Source organism: Eretmochelys imbricata, chromosome 2, assembly GCF_965152235.1.
Source record: "Eretmochelys imbricata isolate rEreImb1 chromosome 2, rEreImb1.hap1, whole genome shotgun sequence".
NCBI classification, from domain to species: Eukaryota; Metazoa; Chordata; order Testudines; family Cheloniidae; genus Eretmochelys; species Eretmochelys imbricata.
Genome location: NC_135573.1, coordinates 227,086,026 through 227,110,692, shown reverse-complemented (window position 1 = coordinate 227,110,692; position 24,667 = coordinate 227,086,026). Strand labels below are relative to the sequence as shown.

The following is a 24,667-nucleotide window of genomic DNA, read 5'->3' as shown; positions in this document are numbered from 1 at the left end:
CCCAAAGGCTAACAGATCTATCAATATCAGCATGAACATTTGATCTTCCTCATCACCAGGAAGAGATCATCTACCAATGCTATTAGGGCTGTTTTTGCCCCTTATACAGGTCTGTACCCAGACTGAAAAGACTCAAGAAGAACAGACATCTGGATACTCAGGCTTATCTCATAAAAAAAGTCTCTATAATCTTACCCAGAAATAGAACATGCAGTATTGACCAATAGTTAATGAGATTATAGACATCAAGTTTTCATTTCTTGAACAAAGGCCAGGAGAAGCCAGCAGCCTGTCCTCACCAGCCAGGAAAGCCACAAGTCCAAAGAATAGTATGTGGGACAAGTATGATCTAAAAGTCAAGGCATGTCTTACTAAATGTACATATAACTAGTGCAGCTGTTATTTTATTGATGTTGCAAAGTTCTTGTAAATTTTAAAGGCTTCTATATAAATGCTGTGCTCTATTATTTGTCTTTACAACCTAATGACTTTAATTTCCCCATTATAAAGGCTAATCTTAACTGGCTACATGATGCAGACAAATCTCTTTAAAACTCTTCTAGAGCAGTGGTTTTCAAACTGTGGGTTGTGACCCAGTACTAGGTCACAGAATGTAAGGCACTGGGTTGCAGTGGCTCTGGTCAGCACCGCCAACTGGGCCATTAAAAGTCCCATCAGCGGTGCTGCCCAGCTAAGGCAGGCAGGCTAGTCCCTATCTGTTCTGAAAACATGCTGCATCCTGGAAGTGGCCAGCAGCATATCCAGCTCCTAGGCTGGGGGGGGGCCCACGGGGCTCCGCGCGCTGCCCCTGCCCTGCGCATCAGCTCCACACTCCCATTGGCTGGTTCCTGGCCATTGGGAGCTGTGGGGGGCAATGCCTGCAGGTGAGAGCCATGCGCCTCCACCTAGGAGCCAGACTTGCTGCTGGCCACTTCTGGGGCGCAACGCAGTCCATGGTGCCAGAACAGGTAGGAAGTCTGTCTTAACACCCCCGCTGCGCTGCTGACCGGGAGCTGCCCGTGCCCCAGCCCTGAGCCCCCCCGAAACCCAGAGCTCCCTCCTGAACCCCAAACTCTTCATCCCCGGCCCCAACCTAGAGCCTGCACCCCCAACCCAGAGCCAACTCCCCGCCCCCCGCACTCCAACCCCCTTCTCCAGCCCAGAGCCCCCTCCCACACCTCAAACCCCTCATCCCCATCTCCGTTGGGTCAAGGGCATCAACAATTTTCTTCAACTGGGTCACCAGAAAAAAAGTTTGAAAACCACCATTCTAGAGCATGTTTTTGATTTGACTGTTAGTGAAACAAATAAGGAACTTGTTTGCCAACCACTCCACATTGTCTCTTTAGCATTTTTTAAAAATTATTTTGTATTAAAACTACTGTCAAAACATAGACCACACACATTTCCCCAATAGGTAGTAATCCTATTCAAAAGGAGAATCCTTCATATAGCAAACTCACAAGTTCCCAAACCCTTGGTCACAGTAGGAAGGAAGATATACTACATCTGTAACGTGGTTTATAAACTTGGGTACAGAAAAGGATTCCACACTCCCAGTGATGGAACCTAGCTGATTTCTTTGAAGATCTCCCCTCACACACTCTTCTATGAAGCAAAATAAGCCATATAGGACCAAAAGTCAAAATATTTTGGGAACTTACATTTTCACCCAACAAAAATTTGGTTAAAAGTTAAGGTTATTTGCATGCAAAACCCACCAGATATTCTTAAAAGCAAAGAAATGCCTTCACATCCAGACATCACATTAACTATTCACAATCACTGCACCTTCATAAGGAAATCACTTGCAACTCCAATATATAAAGAAACACATTGTGCAAGCATGTTAAGCTGGAGAAGTGTTGGAGAGCCTCATCAGCAGAACGGGTACTACAACCGGGGAGAGAATAAAGGGTGGATCCCAGGCAGTGGGTGGAAACTGCAGATAGAACCTCAACCCATCAAAGCTGGATTCAACCAAGACACAGTGGCTATTTTTTATATTGGATTTGTATTGTTTTCTCTTGCATTCATACTGTAAGTCCCAGGCCAGAAGACAGAGGGCTTCAACTCTCTGCTCCCTCTATAGGGAAGAAAGGAAAAAGCCACCTATGACCAGCTTCATTTACAAAAACAATATTGTTTATCTATAATTCCATCTTCTGAGTTTTGCTGCTTTAGTTGGAATTTGTTTTCAAGGTATAAATAATAATAGATTATTATTACTGTACTCATGAAAGGACATAGGAATTGTGCAGGGTATGCCCTGGAATGAATAGATCACCCTGAGCAGTGGTTCTCAACCAGGGATAAACAGAGGCCTTTTCAGTAATAGTGTGCAGTGACACTTTTGTATTTTTAGGTCTGATTCTGTAAGCAAGTAGCTTTTAAGTGAGGTGAAATTTGAGATACACAGGACGAATCAGCCTCCTGAAAGGGGTACAGTAGTCTGGAAAGGTTGAGAACCACTGACCCTGATTATATAGGGACTTTGGTTTTGTAACAAAACTCAAGTCCAGCACAAACAAGGGGAAAACAGCTTTATCCTAAGGACTAAGAGTTCAGTTGCAAGGGTCTTGTCTTCATTTTCCATCTGAAGATGCTTTGCCCTGTGTGGAGTAAATCTGCAGGACTGGAACAACGGCTGTAGTCACGCAGAGCCGATTGTACAGATGGCAACAGCACTAAGCTGACTTTGCTATGCCGTGGCTCACAACGCCAGCAAAAACACAAGTAATATCACAGAATTGGATCAGGTAGCTACATCTCAGAGTGGGACATGGAGGAGTAGTTCTCTCTGGACCGGTGCAGTCAGACAGAGCAGAGCAACTTCTCAGCTTCCACTGCAGCTAATTGGACCAGTGAGTGGGGTTTGGGGTAAGTGTGGTTTGTATTGACACTGTTAGGGAAAAGAATCTTTTCCCCAAGAATCAGACAAGCACAGACAATACTGAAGGGGGTTTATTCACGGTACTGGGAAGACTGACAAGCAGCTTCGAAGATATGGTACCAGAGTGGCCAGTTATATACATTCTCTTAACAATTAATGTGCATTTATTTGTTCATAAAGAGACAGACATTGTTACGAGTCAAGAGAACCCTGAACAAAGATAAAAATAAGAACAGTACGTACATATAGAGGTCATCCTAATTGCATCAAACCTCTATGACCACCTTGTGGGGAAAGAAAGTGAGGTGGGTGGAGGATAGGGATGAGTGCTTAGATATCTGGTGGGTTGTGAAGGGAGGGTTTGTTCTGCTCTAAGAACTGAGTTACTGGGCGGGCACTGACCATATATGCTGAGCTAAGGTATCATGTATTGACAGAAACTATGTCCTTGCGTCTCAGCAGTTTCTGTTTTTTCTGCTAGCTGAATTTTAACTCCTTCCTGACAATAGTAAGAGTTCTGGGTCAAGGAGCAAGACAATTACCATTTGGAACTGTATGCCTGATCAGACTCCTGGTGCACTGATTTTGGGCTGTTCATTTTCTTGTATGTTAATATGAACATGATTTTCATGTTTTTATTGTTTTTCCCTAAATAAAAAGATACTTATGACTTCATGCTTCTCCAGGGCTCTGAGTGGGGAAAACCCACCCTCAGAAGTGACCAGGAAGGTTTTATTTTGATTTCCCAGAGCCAGAGGTAGGAGTACAGATGTGGGTGGTGGTTCAAGCCATAGTTTTATTGAATGTTGTCCTTGTTGCTGCCATTGGTACCTGGCAGAAGGGTTACAATACCAACATAAATATCAGTTAGAGGTTTAAAAAAAAAAAAGTTGACCAGTCTCACACACAAAGGAACAGTAAATGAAGATCAGTCTCGTAGAAGTCCTGAGCATCACACCTATATTAAAGGGAGGTTTCAGCTCCACATTCATTCCTAATTTTAGTGCTTTATTCAAGATGAATAGCAAAGAGGCTTTAAAAGGCATTTTAAAGAAGTTACTACTTGAGAATAAGAAATTTTAAAGACTGAGAAGGGCATTGTAATGGAGAAGTGGACATTATGACGTGTAGTAACTACTTCAAATTGTTTTCTTTTAATAAGCCTGTAGTTCAGCTCCATTAAAATCCTGTAAAGACCTGTAAATATCAAAAACACAGATTTGTTACTGTAATGCCAACCCATACATGGGCACTGGCAGTGGGGATCAAACCTGAGACCCTCTGGAGCTAAATGCAAGAGCTTCTACTGAATGAGCTAAAATACATCTCTGTTTACTCCTGGGGGAATTCTGCACCACCACGCATGTGCAGAATTCATGTTCCCCACATATTTATTTGCTTCCCTGCAGAAAAATGACTTTCTGACAGGAAGCAAAGGGAAAATGCAAGAGCAGTCACACACCACTCACTAGCTGCACAGGTACATTGTTTCAGGCACCCGGAGCAGCCGGTGAAGAGGTAAATCACCACAGGGCTGGGCATACCGCAGCCAGTGGCTCCTACCCTGAGCTGAGATCAGCTGCTAATCCCAGCTGGGCTATAGGCAGGAGAGGACAGGACTTCCTCTTCCCCTGCAAGGAGTGGCTGCGGCTATGTCAGACCCACCCTCAGAAACCTCCCCCAGCTGAAGGGTCACTGTACAGGGAGCTGCTCCCCCATCCGCCCAACCCCCATGCGTCCAGACCTCCTATACCCAGACACCACCACCAAGCCTCACTCCGAACACCCAGAACATTCCTAGCCCTCCATACCCAAACCCCACTGAACCTCAACCCCGCATCTGGAGCCCTCTGCACCCCGACTCCCTGCCTCTGTACCCCCACCTCTGCACCCAGTCTACCCCCCACTGAGCTCCCTGCACTCAAACCCCAATTCTGATGAGCACCATACCCCTGCACCACCCTGAGCCCTCACATCCAGACCCCCACACCACTGACCCCCAATTAGCTGTACCTAGACCTGCACCTCACCAAGCCCCACTCCAGCACGCTGACTCCCCTGCTGAGACCCCACATCCAGACCCCCTCCCCTGAGCCCCAACCACTTTCACCTGGAAGTCCCTGCAAAGTCCCACTGCCCCTGCATCTGGAACCCCCCCGCAGAGAAGCCTCTGTGCATCCAGATCCCCCAACAGCTACACCACCCACTGAGCTGCCTGCACCCAGATTGTCCCACACATAATCCTCTGACCTCACACCTGGATCCCCCCCACACTGAGCCCCTCCACACTTGGCTACTGCCTGATTGAGGCAGCCTGCCTGCCCCACACCTCATGCACCTAGCGCAGAGGGGCAGGGCCCCAGAGTGTTTCTGGGGCAAGCCCAGGCCTTGTGCTATGTCAGGGTTGGGTGCAGCCTCATCACTGAGTTCATGTCCCCAAGATAGGAAGGCTGCAGGGTGATTTCCCACCTTCATGCACTGCTATGCTGGAGCCTCTGCATTTATTTATTGACAAATAAAACGTGCAGAATTTTAAAATATTGTGCTCAGAATTTTTAATTTTTTGGTGCAGAATGCCCTCAGAAATATCTGTTAGCCAAGGATGAAGCAGACTCATCATTCTTTTGAGTGCCTAGCCACCACTAGAGGGGGACATAGCGCCATTTTGAGCAAACGGGGGTTACCTTACAAATACCCAGTTTCTGGCAAATTCAGATTTCTTAAAAAAATTCTCAGCTGTTTTGCAATAAAGCAGGATTCATTAGGAAAAATACGTTTGAACTGATGGAACATTCTAACAAACCCATGGTCCAATTCATGAATTACAAGATATATTTCATGACATGATAAGAATTCTGTTGCAACTTGAAATATAATTGCATAGAAAGCTATAACTGAAAACTGCAAAACAGTAGTAGATTTACCGTTGTTGGCAATTATTTTCTTGCATCTGCAAGTTCCTGTTCTTTGTTTTCCTTATTGAAAAATAAATATTATAGTATTGTTTTCTTCGAAGGTTATGTCAATGCAGTGAGTCTACTAATTATAAGCAACTCTTCAAAAACAAACAAACGAAAAACCACATCTTAAGCAGCCATGCATGCACAATGGTGAAGGATAGAAAAAGGTTTGAGTATAATAAGATTATAAAAATGGGGCATGGGATGCCATAAAATCATATACATCAGGAATAGACAGGAACTCTTAAATCATAAAATTTTATATAACCGCTGTTATAACATTTTCACCAATGGTGTCTCAGCAATCTTTCTACTTAGGCCTCACCTAAACTAGAAAAGTTAAACCCCTAAAACTATGTCTGTGTCACGACTGGACAACGGTGGTCAGACCTAGTGGTCGGAACAGGAGTTGGGCCAAGTCAAGTAGCAGGAGGTCAGAGTACAAGACAGACCAGAGGACAAACTAAGAGTCAGGATGTAGGCAGGTTACCAGAAGATGAGGGTCAGACGCCAGGTTACAAACAGCAATAGAAGAGCAAAGCCAAGGACAAATTAGGGTCAGAAGCTGGAATCTACGGTCTAGTGCAAGCAGAATTTAGAGTGGCCGAAAGCAGGCAGTCCATTTTGTTGCTCAGACACCTTCCCCTCTTAGCTTCCTGGGTTAAGTACTGGTACCAGCCAATCAGTGGGCTCCGAAGGACCACCACTCAAGTCCTGCTGGGCAGTACCTCCTGTTAAGCCCAGCCTCACAAAGCCCTCCACTAGCTATACAGCAGCACAGAATCCCTTTGGTCCCAGCACTGCTGGTTCTTACAAGTATTTTTTTGCCTTGACCAATATAGTTACACCAGTATAAGCCCTAGTCTGGGCACAATTATATCAATATTGCTTACCTTGCTTCCTGAAACGTATATGCATTTTTATATCAATATAGTTAAAGCTGCAAAAGTTTCTAGTATAAACAAACCTGACCTCTAATGGTTCAGGGCTTTTCTTTATGTCTAAACAGATCTTCTCACAAGCTCATATACCTCCAGAGAGTCCATGTATCACCGCCAAAAAGGCTGCTTTCATTCATGCCCCCATAGGCTTTCACTGGGAAAAAGGTGTGCTCTTAGCTTGGGTGAGCTAACTCAAGTTCACTGGGATTTTCCCTTGAATTAGCTAACTCTAGTTAAGAACACACTTCCCCACACCCCCAGTAAAGATAAGGCCTCAGAAACTTCAGTCCTCGAAACTGAAGGGACATAATCAACCCTTCCTCAAGATCATGTCCTCCTACAGATTTCTGCCCACACCCCAGGCTGAAGGGAATTTGCTCTCCTCATGGAAAAGCTCCTTCGCCGCCGCCCCCCCAGACACAGTCCCCTTTAGGAACATCAGCCTCTACTACATGCACACACCCCTCTCACATCCCCACACTAGTGACTACAACCCACACGCCTTCCCCCCATATCCTTCCCCCACTAGTGACTACAGCTCCCCTTCTTCCCCCCACACCCTTCCCCACTAGTGACAACTGCCCCCATTCCTTCCCCAAGCACCATCGCCTCAGGATTGCGACCACTGATGTCGCTCCCCCACTTAGGGACCTGTGCCCCCTACCGCAGCGTTCCCACCCCGAGAGCTCGTCCCCCGAGGCCGCCCGCGCGCTGTCCCGTACCGGGTTGTTAGGAGGCAGGAGCCCACTCCGAGTCACTGCTCCCAGCGCTGGAGGAAAGGGCAGCCCCGGCACCGACACTAGCCTTGCGCCAGCATCCCCCTCTACCGGGCAGCGTCGGCCGTGCCGCCTCCTCAGGGGGTGGTGCTAGTCAGCCCCGCCCGCCGGCGGGACGCGCAGGGAAGGAAGGAGGCCGGGCGAGTAGGCCCTTGTTGAGGTCGGACGCGTGAGGCGGGAAAGCGCCTAGGACACTGCGGGGACGGGGCTCGGCCTTGGTTACCGGCCTTAGAGCCTACGGTGAGCGAGCAACAGCAGGGCCCTCCTCATCCGCGATCAGGGCGCAAGGGCAGCGGGAGTGGTGGCTGGGACGGGGGTGACGGTTGGGAGAGGGGCAGGGGGAGCGGTGGTGGGGGTGACGGTTGGAAAAGGGCTGGGGGAGCGGTGGCTGGGGCGGGGGTGACGGTTGGGAGAGGGGCAGGGGGAGCGGTGGCTGGGGCGGGGGTGACGGTTGGGAGAGGGGCAGGAGGAGCGGTGGCTTGGGCGGGGATGACGGTTGGGAGAGGGGCTGGGGGAGCGGTGACTGGGGCGGGGGTGACGGTTGGGAGAGGGGCAGGGGGAGCTGGGGTGGGGGTGACGGTTGGGAGAGGGATGGGGGAGCGGTGGCTGGGGCGTGGGGAGCGAGGGACGGAGAAGCAGAGGCGTGGTGGCTGGGGTCGAGGTGACTGGGACTTGGAAGCAGCAGTGTGTTGGGGATGGGAGCCAGGGAGCAGTAACTCGGTGTGGGGAGTGTGCATGGGCTGCCTCTGTCCCTCTCTTGGGCGTTTAAATTCTCTGTTGAACTATTTCTCCTGCAGGTCATAACCCTCGGAAGGAAGGTGGACAGAAAAATGTGACTCACCAGGAAAATGAAACCAAATGCTATGAGGATTAGCAACAAAAGACAAGTTACAAGTAGGTGATGGTCTTTCCCCATGTGATTTTAAGCTATAATGGAAAGCAGTTCAAAGTGATTGTAAATCTCATTCAGTTGCTGGAATGGATTTTTTTAACAAGTTAATTTGGGTAAATTGTTAACAGGGAACTGCTTTTCTCAAGCCCTTCAAATAACAATGGGGCGACATTTAATTAGTACCTATGATGGGGCCTCAATCCAGCATTTTGTTTCCTGGTGGGCTCAAGGGTCTAGGAGCATGGCACTGGTTTTAGGACTGAAGCCTGATGTACCATTTCCTACAAATGCATAAACATATTTAATTTTATTTGTTCAGATAGTCCCATTGAAGCAGTGTTATTAACAACAACTCAAACACAAAATGGATAAATGAATATCTCTGCTGTATTTGTAAATACCACCACCTTCCGCTAATTGAAAATTCAAAAGAAAGCTGAAATGGTTAGGTTTTTAAAACCTCTCTCTCTAGTGTTGGAAGCTCAATACTGCTTTATGCTGTATTGAGAACAAAAAGTGAAACTGACTAGAAATAAGTGAAACTGGTTAGCCTGTTCATTGTACAAGCTGTCTGAAGTGCTGAAAATAAGTAATTAGTAGATATATGGAAGATTAGATTAGGCCTAGGCCCTATAAACTGCTCCATGCAGGCAGAGACCCCTTCCCCCACCCTTCCCGCATTGACATCATTTTCGTCCTCGCAGCAGGTCCATCCTCACAGAATGTATCCGATGAAGTGAACTGTAGCTCACAAAAGCTTATGCTCAAATAAATTTGTTAGTCTCTAAGGTGCCACAAGTGCCTTTTCTTTTTGCGGATACAGACTAACACGGCTGCTACTCTGAAACCCATTCTCACAGAGCAGCTTGCAGGAATGAGGCTTTTGGTATTAAAAATGTATTTGTCTTGTTAATTTCTGGTATTAAAGTAACCTAGATAAGATAATTGATATATAAATTATTTTAGTTACCTTTCTTTTTCCGTTTAAGGTCCCACTCTTGCAAGTTGATTCACCCAGGATGAGAGTTTCCTGTAGGTCTAGTACCATACTACTATTGTAACTTTATTTAATCATATTATGGCAGCACCTAGAGGCCTCCATCCAGTATGGAATCCCATTGTGTTAGGCAGTGTACATACACATAACAAGGGAAAATCCATGTCACAAAGGTTTTACAATCTAAATAAAATGACTGATAGAGCAGAAGAAAAGACAGTATTAATTTTTAAAACGTACTTAGTTTTTTTTTAATCTAGTATGTTTGCAAAATTTTAATCTGAAGTCCCGTGGAAATAGTTCTTCCATGAATGATTGCAGTGAGATATTACCCTAACGTTCTTTTGCTGTTTAGAAAAATTGAATTATTGAGTGGTTATTGGTTGTTTAGATCCAAATTCTGCCCTCATTTAGGACTCTATCCAGTTCTCAATGATTTAAATGGGAGTTGGATTGAGTTCTTCTACCTGTTTAACAAATCTGAAGTCAAGTGACAGAGGAGAAACTAGTCGTTAATCTTCTTTTTTGATATTTTGTTTGTCTTTAAATATTTGTTTTGTAGATAGCATACCCAAACATAGTATTGCTACTTTAAGAGACTAGTAAAGAGAGGTACTTTCAGTTCCCAGAACATTGTGTGTCCTTGATGATACCAGTACATTTTCTAGTGGTGCATCATTACAAACACAACATAATATTTGGCAAATCAGGTGGAAAGAAAAGCAGACATTATACTGCTAATGGTAAAAAAGAAAATCAACTGTAAAAGAGGATTTTAACAGTAGAATTGTAAGGCCTTGGTAACAATATCCACTGAATTCACTGGAAATCTTTCTACTGCCTTCAGTGGGTTTTGGATCATGCCCTAAGAGAACAATTTGAATGAATTAGGCCCCACATTTGCAAATACTTATACACATGCTTAACTTTAAGCTGTGAGTAATCCAGCTGGAGTCATTGAGTAAATTTGCATGCTTAAAGTTAAGGATATACATAACTGTTTGTTTGCAGGATTGGGGCCTTTGGTGGTTGCTCTCCTTTAATATTCGTGTCATTGTTTTTAAATTATTTTGGATAGGCATCAAAATGTCTTCTGAAAAATGAAATAATGAACAAAACTTTAATATTGTATAATTTTAAAGCTAGGTGCTCTATTATTTTTAAGGTACTTTTTTTTCTTGTGTGCTTTAGGGTCACAGTTAATCAAAAATGTATCCTGCTCATGCAGCACCTTGGCTTATCCTTCCCCTACTCTTCCTGCTTGAATTTGGCCTTAAACAGGGAAATGTATTTTTGTAAACACAAAAGTACATAAAATATAATCCTATTTAAATTATCTACCCTTTTGACAGCAGGTGGAACACAAGGAAAAACAGAAAAAAATAAACCTTCTCTGAAAACTTTGAGAAAAGATACCACAAAGACAGAGAAATCAAAATATAAGCCACTTACTGGGAAGGTGTTTTATCTTGATATTCCCTCTAATGTGATCTCTGAAAAATTAGAGAAGGATCTTAAGGAACTAGGAGGGGTAAGTTAAAAATCATATGTGTTTACAAAGTGGGAAAAATAATATGCAAGTCCTGGATATTTTTCCAGTACATTATGTTCTGTATATACATGGCTAAAAAGGAATAATTTAAAAAATGTTGTCAAATAATTTCATTTTCTGTATGTTTTTCTCATTATTTATAATGAACCCTTAGCTTAACTAAAAATAATTTTTTTATTCAATGTTTTTTTTCTATTTTAAATGGAGCTGGTAGCATTGCCTATAAGATTAAGGTCATCCAATACTTTCCATTTTGAGACCTTGTTTTCAGTTATTTGTAGCTTTGCCTAACTCTAACCGTTTTGGCTGAAATTTTCTGTGCTGGGTGTTTGTCTCAGGCTAAATTTTTATTTCAAAGTTTGTCTAATTGGGTTAGTTGTTTCCAAAAATGAGATTAGGGGAAAATATGTTGTTTTGCCCATGTTTAAAACATTTTTACAACAGTTCCATTGAGAACCTCCGGTGCCTCCATGCTTCAGACTTTGGCAAGAAGTTCATACTGGTGCCAGGGATGTGCCTTTTGCTGTCCACATGAAATTTTGCTTAAATTTGGCCAAGTAATGAGCCTCAAAAGAATCTCATTTCAAAAATACTCAGAAGAGATTTATTGGCGTTTGATAGCTAAATTCTCCAAATATTTCATCTGAGCATGCTTCAGCCCAGAGCTGCAAGGGCTGAATAGTTCTTTCCCTGCAATTGCTCCTCCATGCTGTCAGGGACAGTATCTCTTGTGCAGCACTCTTTGCTCCCAAGGCAAATTTGGATTCAGAGGGTTGGGGCTGTCGTGATAAAAGTGTGGGGTGTTGCAGCAGCCAGAAAGTGGCTGGGGAGGTAGGTGCTGGGGGGTGGAGTGTTTGGATATGAGCAAACGGGAAGGGGGGGCAAGAGGAGGGGGTGTGTTGGATAGGATCAAGGATGGAAGTGGACTGGAGCTGGGAAGTGAGGGATTTGGATAGGACCAGAGAGGGTGGGGGCCAAGAACAGCACTATTGGGGTGAGGGGTTGGATAGGAACAGAGGAGGAGGGGGCAGGAGCCCAGGGGTGGATGGATGGGAAAAGGGGGGAAAGGACAGGATGGGGGCACAGGGACAGAATGACTATTAGCCACCACAGCATACTCCCCTTCAGAACCCAGGAGTTCTGTGTCTCTGCATTCCTCTGCTGTGAAAGAGCTGTGAAACCCACTGGCAAAGTGTATGTCTCAGCCCATTCTAATGGCTGGTTTACATAGAGGATAACAGCCTTCTACTGCTACCAGTTATTCTGCTATCTTAAGAGGTAGTCTTCGCTATGAATCTAAAGGTCCAGATTCTGCTGATGACCCAAGGTGGGGGTCATTATGCTTCCACTGGACAGAATTTCTTTTTAGTTTTTCCCCCGAAAGAACTACATTAAAAGAACATTAAGGTTGTAAAGTCAAGCATTCAGAAGTTAGGAAATGCCAGAATGAACATTACTCCTGCAACCTTAAATACAGACCTTTGTACATATGCATTATTAGATAGCCTTTAATTACTCAATCATGCAGAACCAGATTAATGCATAGGCAAAGTTGGTACATGCCTAGGGCCCAAATTTGTGGGGTAGGGACCAAATGGATTGTGGTTGTGTTTTTGTTTTTTAACTAGTGATGCTGATTTGCATACACACTTAAAAAACTTCACTCACTTGAGTGAATGGCATTGCAACCTGGCTCACGGGATTACAGCACCACTCGGGTTTGCCCCAGCTGCTCCTTTGTTATGGTGAGCAGCACCCCGAGTGGCTGTTCATAGCAGATCCACAACATGGCCAGTTCAATCGCAATGAGTGTACTCTATGGTCATGTGTTGTTTATATTAGAAGGTAGGGACCCGGAAGTGTATGTTTGCCTAGGTCCCAGTGATGGGTTAATCCAGCCCTGCAACCATGCACTTTTTTTTTTAAATCACAGGAGCCCATTTCATACAGTGCTCAGGTTGGACAGTGATCTGGGAATGAATCAAGGTTGTATAATAAATGACGTCTGTAGGATGCCAGCCTCATTTGTAAGAGAGTTGAAATGTGCGTAGAAGGAAGCAGGGGATTGTGGAAAGTGACGGAATGGTTTTATGCTGTAATGGAATTCTGGAGACCTGGATTCTATCCCTGCCTCTGTCAGAGAGTTCCTTTTTGATTTGAGGCAAGTCATTTTCACCAGAATTTTCACAATTGGCCGCTAATTTTCTGAGTTCCCATAGTGAAACACCTTGGGCCAGATTTGCAGAAATGCTGAATGCTTACAACTGAAGTCAATTGGAACTATGTTTTCAGCATAGTATTATAATGTTGAGTTTTATAATGTTAAGTTTTCAACATAGTGTTATAAAAATGTTAAGTAAAAATCAGGCCCAAGGTGTCTCAAATTGGGCAATTACAGTTAATGCACACTTCTGACATTTTGGACCTTAATCTGTCTGTACCTTAGTTCCCCATCTGTAAAGTGAGGGTAGCAATAGAACCTAATTACACAAGTATGTTGTGAAGATAAATTCATTAATATCCGTGAAATACTCAGATCCTATGGTTAGAGCACAACAGAAAAGTCGAAGAGGAAATGAATAATTTTGTATTTGGTGCAACTTTTGGATGATGTACATTAAATAAGGCCCATGGCAACACATTGAATGAAAAGGATAAAATAGAAATATTGAATAACTACTCATTCAGTAATAGGGCAGGGTCCCGTGGAAAAGTGATATGTGATAACGTAATTAAACAATACTGGGAGCGGATTAAATGATCATTGAATCTCACAAATAAATTTATGTACTTTCCAAAAAAAACAAACAAAAAACCCAACCTTACCAACTGCCAACAAGAGGAGTTGGGGAAAGGTGAGTGTGAATTTACCAAGCCTGAAAGTGTCTTAAATTTTTGACTGTCTCAGAACATAACATTTTAGGGTCTAGTAATTCACTCTGAACGCCACAAAATATTGTTTAAAATGTAGTCTAACATCTCCTTGTTACCTTAATAAACAGACAAAAGAATTGTAGTTTTAAGAAGGACCATGGTGGATACAAATAATGTATTTTTTAATTAAAAATACAATTTTAAAGAATGGAAATTGTATATCTTCTTACAAGTTGCTAATTCTTTGCTTCCTGTTTTACAGTTTTAGATGGCTAAAGTGGATATTTAGTACTTGTTTCTTTAATTGGTTTTCTAATTGTTAGTAGAACTTCTGATTTTACATTAAAGAATGCCACTAAGAAATTTCACACTTAAAATGTTAATCTGCTGCAAAGGACACATACGTCTAGGACCTCATTAGCATCCTTGCTAGAAGAACAATAAAAACTCTGACACAAAATGGATAAACAAATATCCCTGCTATATTTGCAAACCCAATCACCCTCCAATGTATTGAAAATCCACAAGTCAAGACAGCTGAAATGCTTTGTTCAGGTTACATTCCTCCATATTTGAAGTCATTTGGACTTGTGCTCCTAAATCACGGAGATCTTTTGAAAATCCCACCCATAGGTATCTAAAGAGTGGGCTTCTTAAGCTCCTGTTTTTCAAAATGTTGTCCTGTGTGTAAAAAAAAAAGTTCACAATAACTTTAATGTATTGAAAGTCTGAGTAGTTTTTCATTTTTAAAACTGAAGTAATTTTATTTTGAAGTGAGAGAGATTTTTAAACTGAGAAAAAACTTTCTAATAAAAATACAATTTTAGCTGCTGATGCATGTTTTTTAACTCTTAGAAATACTTTAATTTTATAATATTGTGGAGATTACTATGCTCTGCAATGTCAATGGTAATTTTTAATGATTATATTTTTATTATAAGTGCTCAAACTGTTTTCATAGTTAGGGTTTAAGTTTAGTCTGAAGAGTTGTTCCTTTTCGATTCTTTCAAATTGAAGGATGTCAGAATTTTTTTACTCTGCTACTCTCTAGTCCTCTTGCCATCCTTTCCTTATTTGTCAATTCTTCTGGGGGATCTGATTAGAAAGTAAAAATCAGCACAATTGTACTTAAGCATCTGTGAAACTGAGACCATGGCTACACTTGCAAATGTAGAGCGCTTTGAGTTAAACCAGCCTTTGTAGAGCGCAGTAGGGAAAGCGCTGCAGTCTGTCCACACTGACAGCTGCAAGCGCACTAGCATTTACGACACTTGTAGCGGCATTGGGAGCGGTGCATTGTGAGCAGCTATCCCACAGAGCACCTCTTCCAATTCTGGCACTGTGGCTTGTGGGAAGGGGACGTGGGGGGCGGGGCATTCTGGGTCCTGTCCCAACACCCCGTGATGTATCAGTTCGCATCCCAGCGATCTCTCTGCTTCTGTCCACAATTGGCGCCATCTTTCAACATGTTTTGTACTGCGCTCTCTGGCTTCCCTTTCGGTCTGTGGGAATGGAGCCCGAACTGCTGAGGAATATGCTGATGAGTCTCGCCAGCGCATCACGTTTGGCAGTCGAGTTACTCCTTAAGATCCAAAGTGACAGTGAGGACTCCAACAATGATATCAATGCGAGTAATACATATGAAACAAGGTTGCTTGTGGCATTCGCAGACATGCTCACCACTGTGGAACGGCACTTTTGGGCTTAGGAAACAAGCACTGAGTGGTGGGATCATATCGTCATGCAAGTCTGGGATGATGAGCAGTGGCTGCAGAACTTTCAGATGAGAAAAGCCATTTTCATGGGACTGTGTGAGGAGCTGGCCCCCACCCTGTGGCGCACAAGATTGAGGACACAAGATTGAGAGCTGCCCTGACGGTGGAGAAGCGGGTGGCTATTGCAGTCTGGAAGCTGACAACTCCAGACAGCTACCGATCGGTCGCTAACCAGTTTGGAGTGGGGAAGTCGACCGTTGGAATCGTGCTGATGCAGTTTGTAGGGCCATTAATCGCGTCCTGCTCAGAAGATCCATGACTCCAGGTAACGTGCATGACATTGTGGCTGGTTTTACACAAATGGGTTTCCCTAACTGCGGAGGGGCGATAGATGGGACGCATATTCCAATTCTGGCACCAGCCTACCTAGCCTCCGAGTACGTTAATCGGAAGGGCTATTTCTCTACGGTTCTCCAGGCGCTTGTGGATCACCATGGGCGTTTCATTGACATTAACGCAGGCTGGCCCGAAAAGGTGCATGACACACACATCTTTCGAAACACTGGCCTGTTCAGGAAGCTGCAAGCCGGGACTGTTTTCCCAGAGCGGAAGATCACAGTAGGGGAAGTTGAAATGCCCATTGTGATCCTTGAAGACCCCACTGACCCTTTAATGCCGTGACTCATGAAACCCGACACAGGGAGCCTTGACAGCAGCAAGGAGCAATTCACCAACAGGCTGAGCCGGTGCACAATGACTGTGGAGTGTGCTTTTGGCCATTTAAAGGGCCGCTGGCACTCTCTGTATGGGAAGCTGGACCTGGCCGATAACAACATCCCCGTGGTTATATCCGCGTGCTGTACCCTCCATAACATTTATGAAAGTAAAGGTGAAAGATTCACTCAGGCATGGAACTCGGAGGTTCAACACCTGGAGGCTGAATTTGAACAACCAGAGAGCAGAGCTATTAGAAGGGCCCAGCACGGGGCTGCAAGGATTAGGGATCCCATGAGGGAGCAATTTGAGACAGAAAGCCACCAGTAATGTCTGTTGCCCAGCACGGGAGTGAAGTGCAGTGATTCCAATGTTAGTAGGAATCTGTGTTTGCTATGTATGATACACTGACTTGCAGTTCCTGTTGCTTTCCTGGGCTAAGATATCTTTTACGTTATGCAATAATAAAGAATGTTTTCAAAGAAAAAAAGTCCATTTAATGAAAAGAAAATGCATTTATTGAAAAGAAACACAACTGCTTGAAAAACACAAAGGGCAAGGGGGTGGGGTGGGGAATGGTACAATCACAGGTTTGCGTATGTCCTGTTATACTCAGCCTTCCTGTTTGGAGTGCTGTGCAATGAGTGCTGCACTTCAGGATGGCTATATTGCACGGTGATGGGGGTTGAGTGCAGTGGGTAAGGGTTGTAGTTTTCAGGGCTAGATGGTGAAGCTACAGGTGTTGGACGCAGCTGGTGGCGATAAGAACCCGGATGTTGGGGAAAGTGGGTTGGAGGTGACATGGGGGAACAAGGGAAAGAGTTTTGGGACAAGGGCTCCAGGTGGGGGTAGGCACGGTAGTGCTCCGCCTGCATGGCTACCAGTGCCTGGATCAGGTCGGCTTGGCGCTCAATGATGCTTATCAGCCATTCTGTGCTTTGGTGCCGGCGATCCGCATTCTGCTGGAGGACCCTCCTTTCACTCGCCCGCCACTCCTGCACTTTTTGATTTTCATTAAGGGAGTGCTGCATAATTTCATGCAGCATGTCCTCTTTGCTTCTACGTGGCCTCTTCCTGATTCTTTGCAGCCTCTCGGCCAGCGATAACAAGGATGGCTGAGATCTCAAGGTTGCTTCTGTAAAGGCAAAATGCAACACTTAACAGAGTGGCTAGAACAGGCATTGTGGGACGCTTCTGGAGGACGATCAGAGCGCATTAACAGACCAGGGCATCCACACTGGCACAGTGGCGCTCCAGCGGGGGCACATCAAACATTATTCCACTCGCCGAGGTGGAGTACCAGGAGCGCTCTAGTCGCAGAGTCAGAGTGCTCTGCATGCCTTGCCAGTGTGGACGGGTAATGAGATAGGGTGCCCGGGGTGCTCTTAAAGCGCTCTAACTTGCAAGTATAGCCATGCCCTGAGTAGGTTTGTGCGATCGCTTACACTGCTCTTTCTGCCAAAAAAGCACAACTGTGCAATAGCACAGATGCAGTCGTGATACAGTGGACGAGAAGCTGGATATGAGGCAACAAGGGCACAGTGTTGACAAGAAGGACAATGGCATTTTGGGATGTATAAGTAGGGGCATTGCCAGCAGATCGAGGGACGTGATCGTTCCCCTCTATTTGACACTGGTGAGGCCTCATCTGGAGTACTATGTCCAGTTTTGGGCCCCACACTACAAGAAGAATGTGGAAAAATTGGAAAGAGTCCAGCGGAGGGCAACAAAAATGTTAAGGGGACTGGAACACATGACTTATGAGGAGAGGCTGAGGGAACTGGGGATGTTTAGTCTACGGAAGAGAAGAATGAGGGGGGATTTGATAGCTGCTTTCAACTACCTGAAAGGGGGTTCCAAAGAGGATGGATCTAGACTGTTCTCAGTGGTAGCAGATGACAAAACGAGGAATAATGGTCTCAAGTTGCAGTGGGGGAGATTTAGGTTGGATATTAGGAAAAACTTTTTCACTAGGAGGGTGGTGAAACACTGGAATGCATTACGTAGGGAGGTGGTGGAATCTCCTTCCTCAGAAGTTTTTAAGGTCTGGCTTGACAAAGCCCTGGCTGGGATGATTTAATTGGGGATTGGTCCTGCTTTGAGCAGGGGGTTGGACTAGATGACCTCCTGAGGTCCCTTCCAACCCTGATATTCTATGATTCTATGATAACTTTTGCAAGATTCTTCTGATTTTGTAAGTTGTGTTCCCAAACCCCTGGAAAAGAAAAAATGTGGGATTCATGCAACCCCTGTGTAAAAAAAACAAAACAAAAAACCACCCTGCTGTGTCCAGCTGAATTTCTTCCAGCTCTTCTCTGCAGTTATCAGTATTTATCTTATATCTTTTCCCTTCAGTTTAGTTCAGTGGGCCACCCAAAATTCCCATTTCTTCAGCTGGCTTTGTGCAACTGTAGTTGGTTCCAAATTGCTACAGCAGCAAGGCAAGATCATTCTACCTGTAAATTCTGCAGGTTTCTGCAGCTGGGTGGGGAGGGATGAGTAACTTTTGTATCAAGTTAGAAAGTGCACTATGACATCCTTGCTGTCTTTTGCTGTCTCCATTCCCTGTCTCTTCGTGTCCTGTTTTTACTCCTCTGAGCCATACTTCTTCTTTGCCTCCCTCTCTTCAACCCCTCTGCCCCTGTAAGCTTGCACCAAAACACACAGGACTTTGTTAGTTTAGGCCCCAGTCCTGGAAAGGTTTATGTGTGTGCTTAACTTTATGCACATGAATAGTCATTAACTTCAGTGGAACTACTCGTATGTGAAGTTAAGCATATTTGCAGGATTTGGGCCATAACTTACAATCTAAGAAAAACAACAGCAACATGGAATCGTTATGACATTCAAATAATCACATTAACTTTTACTCTAATACTGTTGTCCATCATCCCCCCCCCCCATCCTCTTATTGTTGCTATTTCATTCTTAGTGTCATTTAAAGAATGGGGCCAAATTCTGCTCTCTATTATTACACTTGTAAGAATTTGGATTGACTTAATGACATCAGTGGAATTGCTTCTGATTTACAACAGTGTATCTGAGAGCAGAATTGGCCATCAGATCATAAACCGTTCAGGTCAGGGGCTGGCTTCTTTCTGACTGAGAAGCACCGTGCACACCTATAGCACTGGAAAAAATGATTACATTTTTATCTAATCCAATGCATTATGCCTCCTTTACTATTTGGAAAGTCAAAGTTGGTTAGCACTTTTTGGAAATTAACCTAGCAATTATTTGATCATGCAACTGCATTGTTGTGGGATCCAGATATCAACCTTTTAGAATATGATTGAAATCTAAATTTAAATAAATGTCATTTCCAAAGAATACATTAATTAAATATTAACAATACTCTATTGAACTCTCAGTTAATTATTATAAATTCTGTGAAATCCTACTAAATCTTTTTTAATCCTCTTACATTTTTGGTCTGAAGAAACAATTTGCTCCAAGCTCAACACAGGACATAGCTTTGACACAGAAAGCTGTGGAACTCCATGTAAAAGTTGGATTAGTTGAATTTGTATAAAAGAGCGTTGGCAGTAAAAATGCTTCCATTCCCTATAATTGCAACAGTTGATATGAGTTGCTTACCATGTCTGCTTTTCAGAAAGTTATAATGGCTACTGTTGTGTGAACTAATAGGAGCCTACTGGGGAACTGTCAACTTGAATTATGTTATATTCAAGTTGACAGTTCAACTATTGCAAGTTTAAGTGTTGTATGAAATTATTAGGGATGAAATTTCACAGCAATGTGATTTCAGCTTGAAGGTGTCCCTTTGAATTTAACAGTAGAATCTTTTTCTCTTCTTTCTTGTCCTCCTCCTCTCCAGCTCAGAACTTTTAAAATTATTTTTGGGGAAGGATAAGTGCACAAGCTAGAGAAATGAAATGGGTATTATTTCTGTACTGCTATTCGTGGGGAAGCAGCATGGTCCCAATTTTGTGAGATGCTTCGTGCTCTCAACTCCAGTTTACAAGTGTGATTTTTTGCTATTGTCTGTGGGTGTGCACTTGAAAGTAAGTAAGTAGCTCTTCGCAGTCTGCTTGAGACTTAACTATCTCAAGCAGTTCAGTAACATCTGCAATTTTTGCCACCTCACTGCCCCTTTTTCCAGATCATGTATGAATATGTTGAATAGGACTGATCCCAGCACAGACCCCTGGGGGACACCACTATTTACCTCTCTCCAGTCTAAAACTGACCATTTATACCTATCCTTTGTTTCCTATCTTTTAACCAGTTACCAGTCCATGAGAGGACCTTCCCTCTTATCCCATGACAGCTTACTTTGCTTAAGAGCCTTTGGTGAGGGACCTTGTCAAAGGTTTTCTGAAAATCTAAGTATACTATATCCACTGGATCCCCCTTGTCCACATGCTTGTTGACCCCCTCAAAGAATTCTAGTAGATTGGTGAAACATGATTTCCCTTTACAAAAAGCATGTTGACTCTTCCCCAACAAATTATGTTAATCTGTGTGTCTGACAGTTTTCTTCTTTACTAATCTATGTATTATTTATACTCATTACTTTCTTGAAACTTCTCAAATCGCAATACTTTAATCTCTGTATGAAATACTGTAATTTGTAGCAGTTTGAATTCTTCTGTTCAGAAAGAATTACAGGTAGACCATTATAAATTGTACTAGTTTTATTTTACAATCATGCACAAAAACCTTACATTGGAAGAACATTATTAAGGTTAGAAAGTCAAGCACTCAAGATAGGAAATGCAAGAAGTAATGTTGCCTGTGCAAACTTAATTTAGCCTGTTTGCACATATGCATTATGATAGTCTTTAATTATGTGATCATAATTTTTGTATAGGGCCACTGCATCATAGATGAACGGTTCTCACTTAAGATGAACGGTTCTCACTTAATGAGTAGTTACTCAATAATTTGTTTTATCCTCATTGTTCAATGTGAGGCCATCCTTATTTACTGCACAGTATTCAAATCCTGCTTTGAAGACCGTTATTAATTTCCTCATGGGCTTTTGAATGATTCCTATCACTGAGGGTATCTGACGGCTTCATACTTAAGGCTAAGATTTTCTCATGGAAGTAATGGAATCTGTAACTTCCAGAGACCTCTGTGACATTTTCCGCTTCATCCCTGGGTTGACAGTGCCCGGTGCAGCTCCCAGCTGCCGCTGGTGGCAGAGGGGACCCTGGAGCCCCAGCAGCTCTGTGTACTGGACCCTCCTCCCTACCCACTTTGTCACAGTTTTTTTTAGTAAAAGTCAGGGACAGGTCAAGGGCTTCTGTGAATTTTTGTTTATTGCCCTCCTTCTATATCCTTTCCCATCCCCACTGGTTCCCAGTCCTCTTGCCCAGACAGTCCCACCACCCAGACTCCTGGACAATCTCATTCTACTTCCCAGTCCATTTTTTCCTGGCTCCCAGTCCCAGTCTCCCCAGCTTGGCTCCTACTTTCCTTGCCCAGCTGGTCTCCATCTCCTCCAACCCAACTCCTAGGCCCAGTTTCCCAATCCCCTCCTGCCAGCCTCCAATCCCAATCTCTCCAAAACCCTTCAAGCTATTTGTCCAATCTCCAGTTAGACACACCCCAATCTGACTCTTGCATTCAAATCGGACAGCGTATTTCCTCCATGCTGCCTGGCTGTTAGCAGAGAGAGTATTTTAGGGTGCAGGAAAGGCAGGGTCCATCATTTAAGTTTTGGGGACCATCCCCCGGGCCGTAGTTAGCACAGGGCTGCAACTGCAGGGATATTCCTACTCCAGCCCCCTGCAGCACTGGACTGCAGTATGTTTATTGTGGACAAAATCTTCAGGGAATTTAGTCCCAAAGTTTGGTAAGTTTCTACTTAGCATGTGTGAACGGCAATTGTTCAAAGTCTTAGAATTTAGCTAATTTGGGCAGATTTTCATGGGGATGGCAAAATGCACATACCAGACACAAAGGTCACCCTGGCTAACTTTCAAGTCCCTGCTCCAAAGCAAGAGGGCGCTGAACTAATCAAAGAAGTTGCATGGGCAAAACTTATTTTTCTTTAACCTCATTCTTTGAAATTGTTCAATTGTTTTGAGAAAATTCAGCCTGAGGCAAGCAATTTTGGAAATTTTCAGCCTGAATGGTTAAAGTTTGTCAAAGTTATAAGCAACTGAAAACAGTGTTTTATAATTGGAAGGGTCCTCACCTTTAATTATAGGCAGTACTACCCGCTGATTTCACTATTGTTAATGCAGCATTTTTTAAACTGCGGTTAAGAAATGTAAGGATATTTTATTGCTTCTTGGTTGGTTAAATAAATTAAAGAGCATATGATTGAGATAATTACTCACTTTTTTTCTTTTAAATTCAGAGAGTGGAGGGATTTCTTAGCAAAGATATCAGCTATCTGATTTCTAATAAAAAGGAAGCAAAATTTGCTCAAGTTCTTGGACAAATTTCTCCGGTCCCAAGCCCAGGCTCTGCACATACGGGCGGAAATAGTTCACCTCATCCCAGTAGCAGAAGAGATCGACATGATGGAAATTCATTTAAGATGGTGGATACAGTAAGTTTCTTGGGAAAAATTCTGCAAATCAAGTGCATCCAACCCCACCTGCTCAACTGATCGTCCCTTATTTTGTTTTCTAAAGGTTGTGTAAACTGTGGAGCTGAGATTGACTTGGTTCAACATAACAAATGTAGTTTGAACCAGTTTAAAACTAACTCTGATAGTTAAGTATGGCTTAACCTGCCTAAGCTAGAGTTTCCCAAAAACAAAGTTCAAATATTGGCTCTTTCCATACTGAAGCCAACTATGTTTAAACCACATTTTTGAAAACTGTTTCCTAGCATAGGATGGCCAAACTGCTTAAACAGCAATATCATTAACAACTTTGAAACAGTGTAATTTAAAATGGTTCAGAACACAGTGTGATCCCTAATGTAAACAAGACCTGCAATGGCATTTGCCATTGCCAACATTCTTTAGAAACCTAGGAATTGCAGCTGCATATGTAGAGCCTTTTTAACATCATTCTACAAGATTTTGTGTGATACAGTCAACCCACTTCCACTATCTTATCAACACTAGCAGGCAGAAGATTTGTGTAGCTGTATTGGCATCTAGGAAATAAGCACACAAATCAAATATTTTAAACCTGTTTTCAATGGTCAAATTTTTTTTGCTATATTTGACTTTAATAGTCCTCATTCCCTTTCCCTGAGCATTGCACTGATGTCCACCAAGTTTGTAACATGGTTAACTGAGCAAGTTTTATGTCCACATATGACACAGTTAGAAACTATGTGGGTATACCATGTCTGATCCCTGTTTAGGAATACGATTATCACCATAGGTGGTGAAAATCAAGTGTTCTGGCTGCTGGCAGCTGTGAAAAATCTGAAAAAGAAATTAGCTTGAACCAATCCTAAAATTCCAGAAAATATCACTGAATTGAAAGAAGTTGACAAAATTTCATTTAAAATTGAACAAAATGTTTTGTGTGGCCCAAAACTAACCATTTTGTTTCTGGGCACATTTTCACATATAAGTAAATAAAATGTAGGTCTAGATTAACAATATGGAGGGGCCCACCTTGCAATGTTTAGTCCAGTGGTTAGTGCACTTATCTGGGATGGGAGAGACTTGGGTTCACTTCCCCACAGGTGAGGTGGAGAAGGGATTTGAACTTGGGTCTGTCATGTTGCGGGAGAGTGCGCTAACCCCTGTGCTATCAGGTAGTCTACAGGGGTTCTTTCTTAGTGTCTCCTGTTGGCATTATTCCACTTTGTAAAAAATACTTGAATAGTCACAAATAGTTTTGGATCAACCGAAACTGCATTTTTCAACAAATAAACTATTAATCCAGAAAAGTTCACCCTGCACTAGTTAAGATACATAAGCCAGGGTGCAGTACTTTCTAATATGGTCATTCTCTGTAGAAGGGGACACTTAATCTTGTGTGTGTAATAGGTTACCCAGCATCCCTACCTTCCTAAGTCTCTGTTCATTACTAAGAAATGTGGTCATACAGTAGGGGAGTCGGAGGTCTTGCAGTGGGAGAGGTCAGGGTAGGAGTGGGACTTGACAGCTAAGGAGAATTCTGACATGAAAAGCTCTGGAAAAAAGCAGCAGCAGAGCTGGTCATCCTACAGGTGCCTGGGGGAGCACTTTCTCTCTGGTGTTTAGCTTCTAATAAGTATTTGAAATGCCTTATTCCCATAGCTAAATATCATAATTTCCTTGAATATCTATTCAAGCATATCCCTTATCAGGCAGTTGCACATTGATACGCATTGTGAAACCTGTCTTTTCAGTAAACAATACTGGAAGCTTAGGCAAAGACTATATTGTTAAACTTTGCTGGCTCTAATAGAGGACATGAAAACT

At 43.3% G+C, this 24,667-nt stretch overlaps 2 protein-coding genes across 5 annotated transcripts in view; one reads left to right on the top strand and one right to left on the bottom strand.

The window, feature by feature from the left end:
- The window catches only part of SLC25A40 (solute carrier family 25 member 40), a 72,959-nt gene extending 67,096 nt beyond the window's left edge, over window positions 1–5,863 (bottom strand). Inside the window, exon 1 of the mRNA XM_077808146.1 lies at window positions 5,818–5,863. Coding sequence (XP_077664272.1) covers window positions 5,818–5,843 — 26 coding nt within the window. The 5' untranslated portion in view covers window positions 5,844–5,863. The remainder of the gene's footprint in view (window positions 1–5,817) is intronic.
- A 1,817-nt stretch (window positions 5,864–7,680) lies between these two features.
- DBF4 (DBF4-CDC7 kinase regulatory subunit) overlaps window positions 7,681–24,667 on the top strand; it is a 42,093-nt gene continuing 25,106 nt past the window's right edge. Inside the window, exons 1-5 of one of the 4 annotated variants that reach the window (XM_077808144.1) lie at window positions 7,708–7,810; window positions 8,368–8,464; window positions 9,452–9,494; window positions 10,815–10,990; window positions 22,649–22,843. In XM_077808144.1, the coding sequence (XP_077664270.1) occupies window positions 9,482–9,494; window positions 10,815–10,990; window positions 22,649–22,843 (384 nt within the window). In that variant the 5' untranslated portion in view covers window positions 7,708–7,810; window positions 8,368–8,464; window positions 9,452–9,481. Of the gene's footprint in view, window positions 7,811–8,367; window positions 8,465–9,451; window positions 9,495–10,811; window positions 10,991–22,648; window positions 22,844–24,667 lie in introns of all 4 variants that reach the window. The other 3 variants (XM_077808145.1, XM_077808143.1, XM_077808142.1) reach the window with 3 other exon arrangements.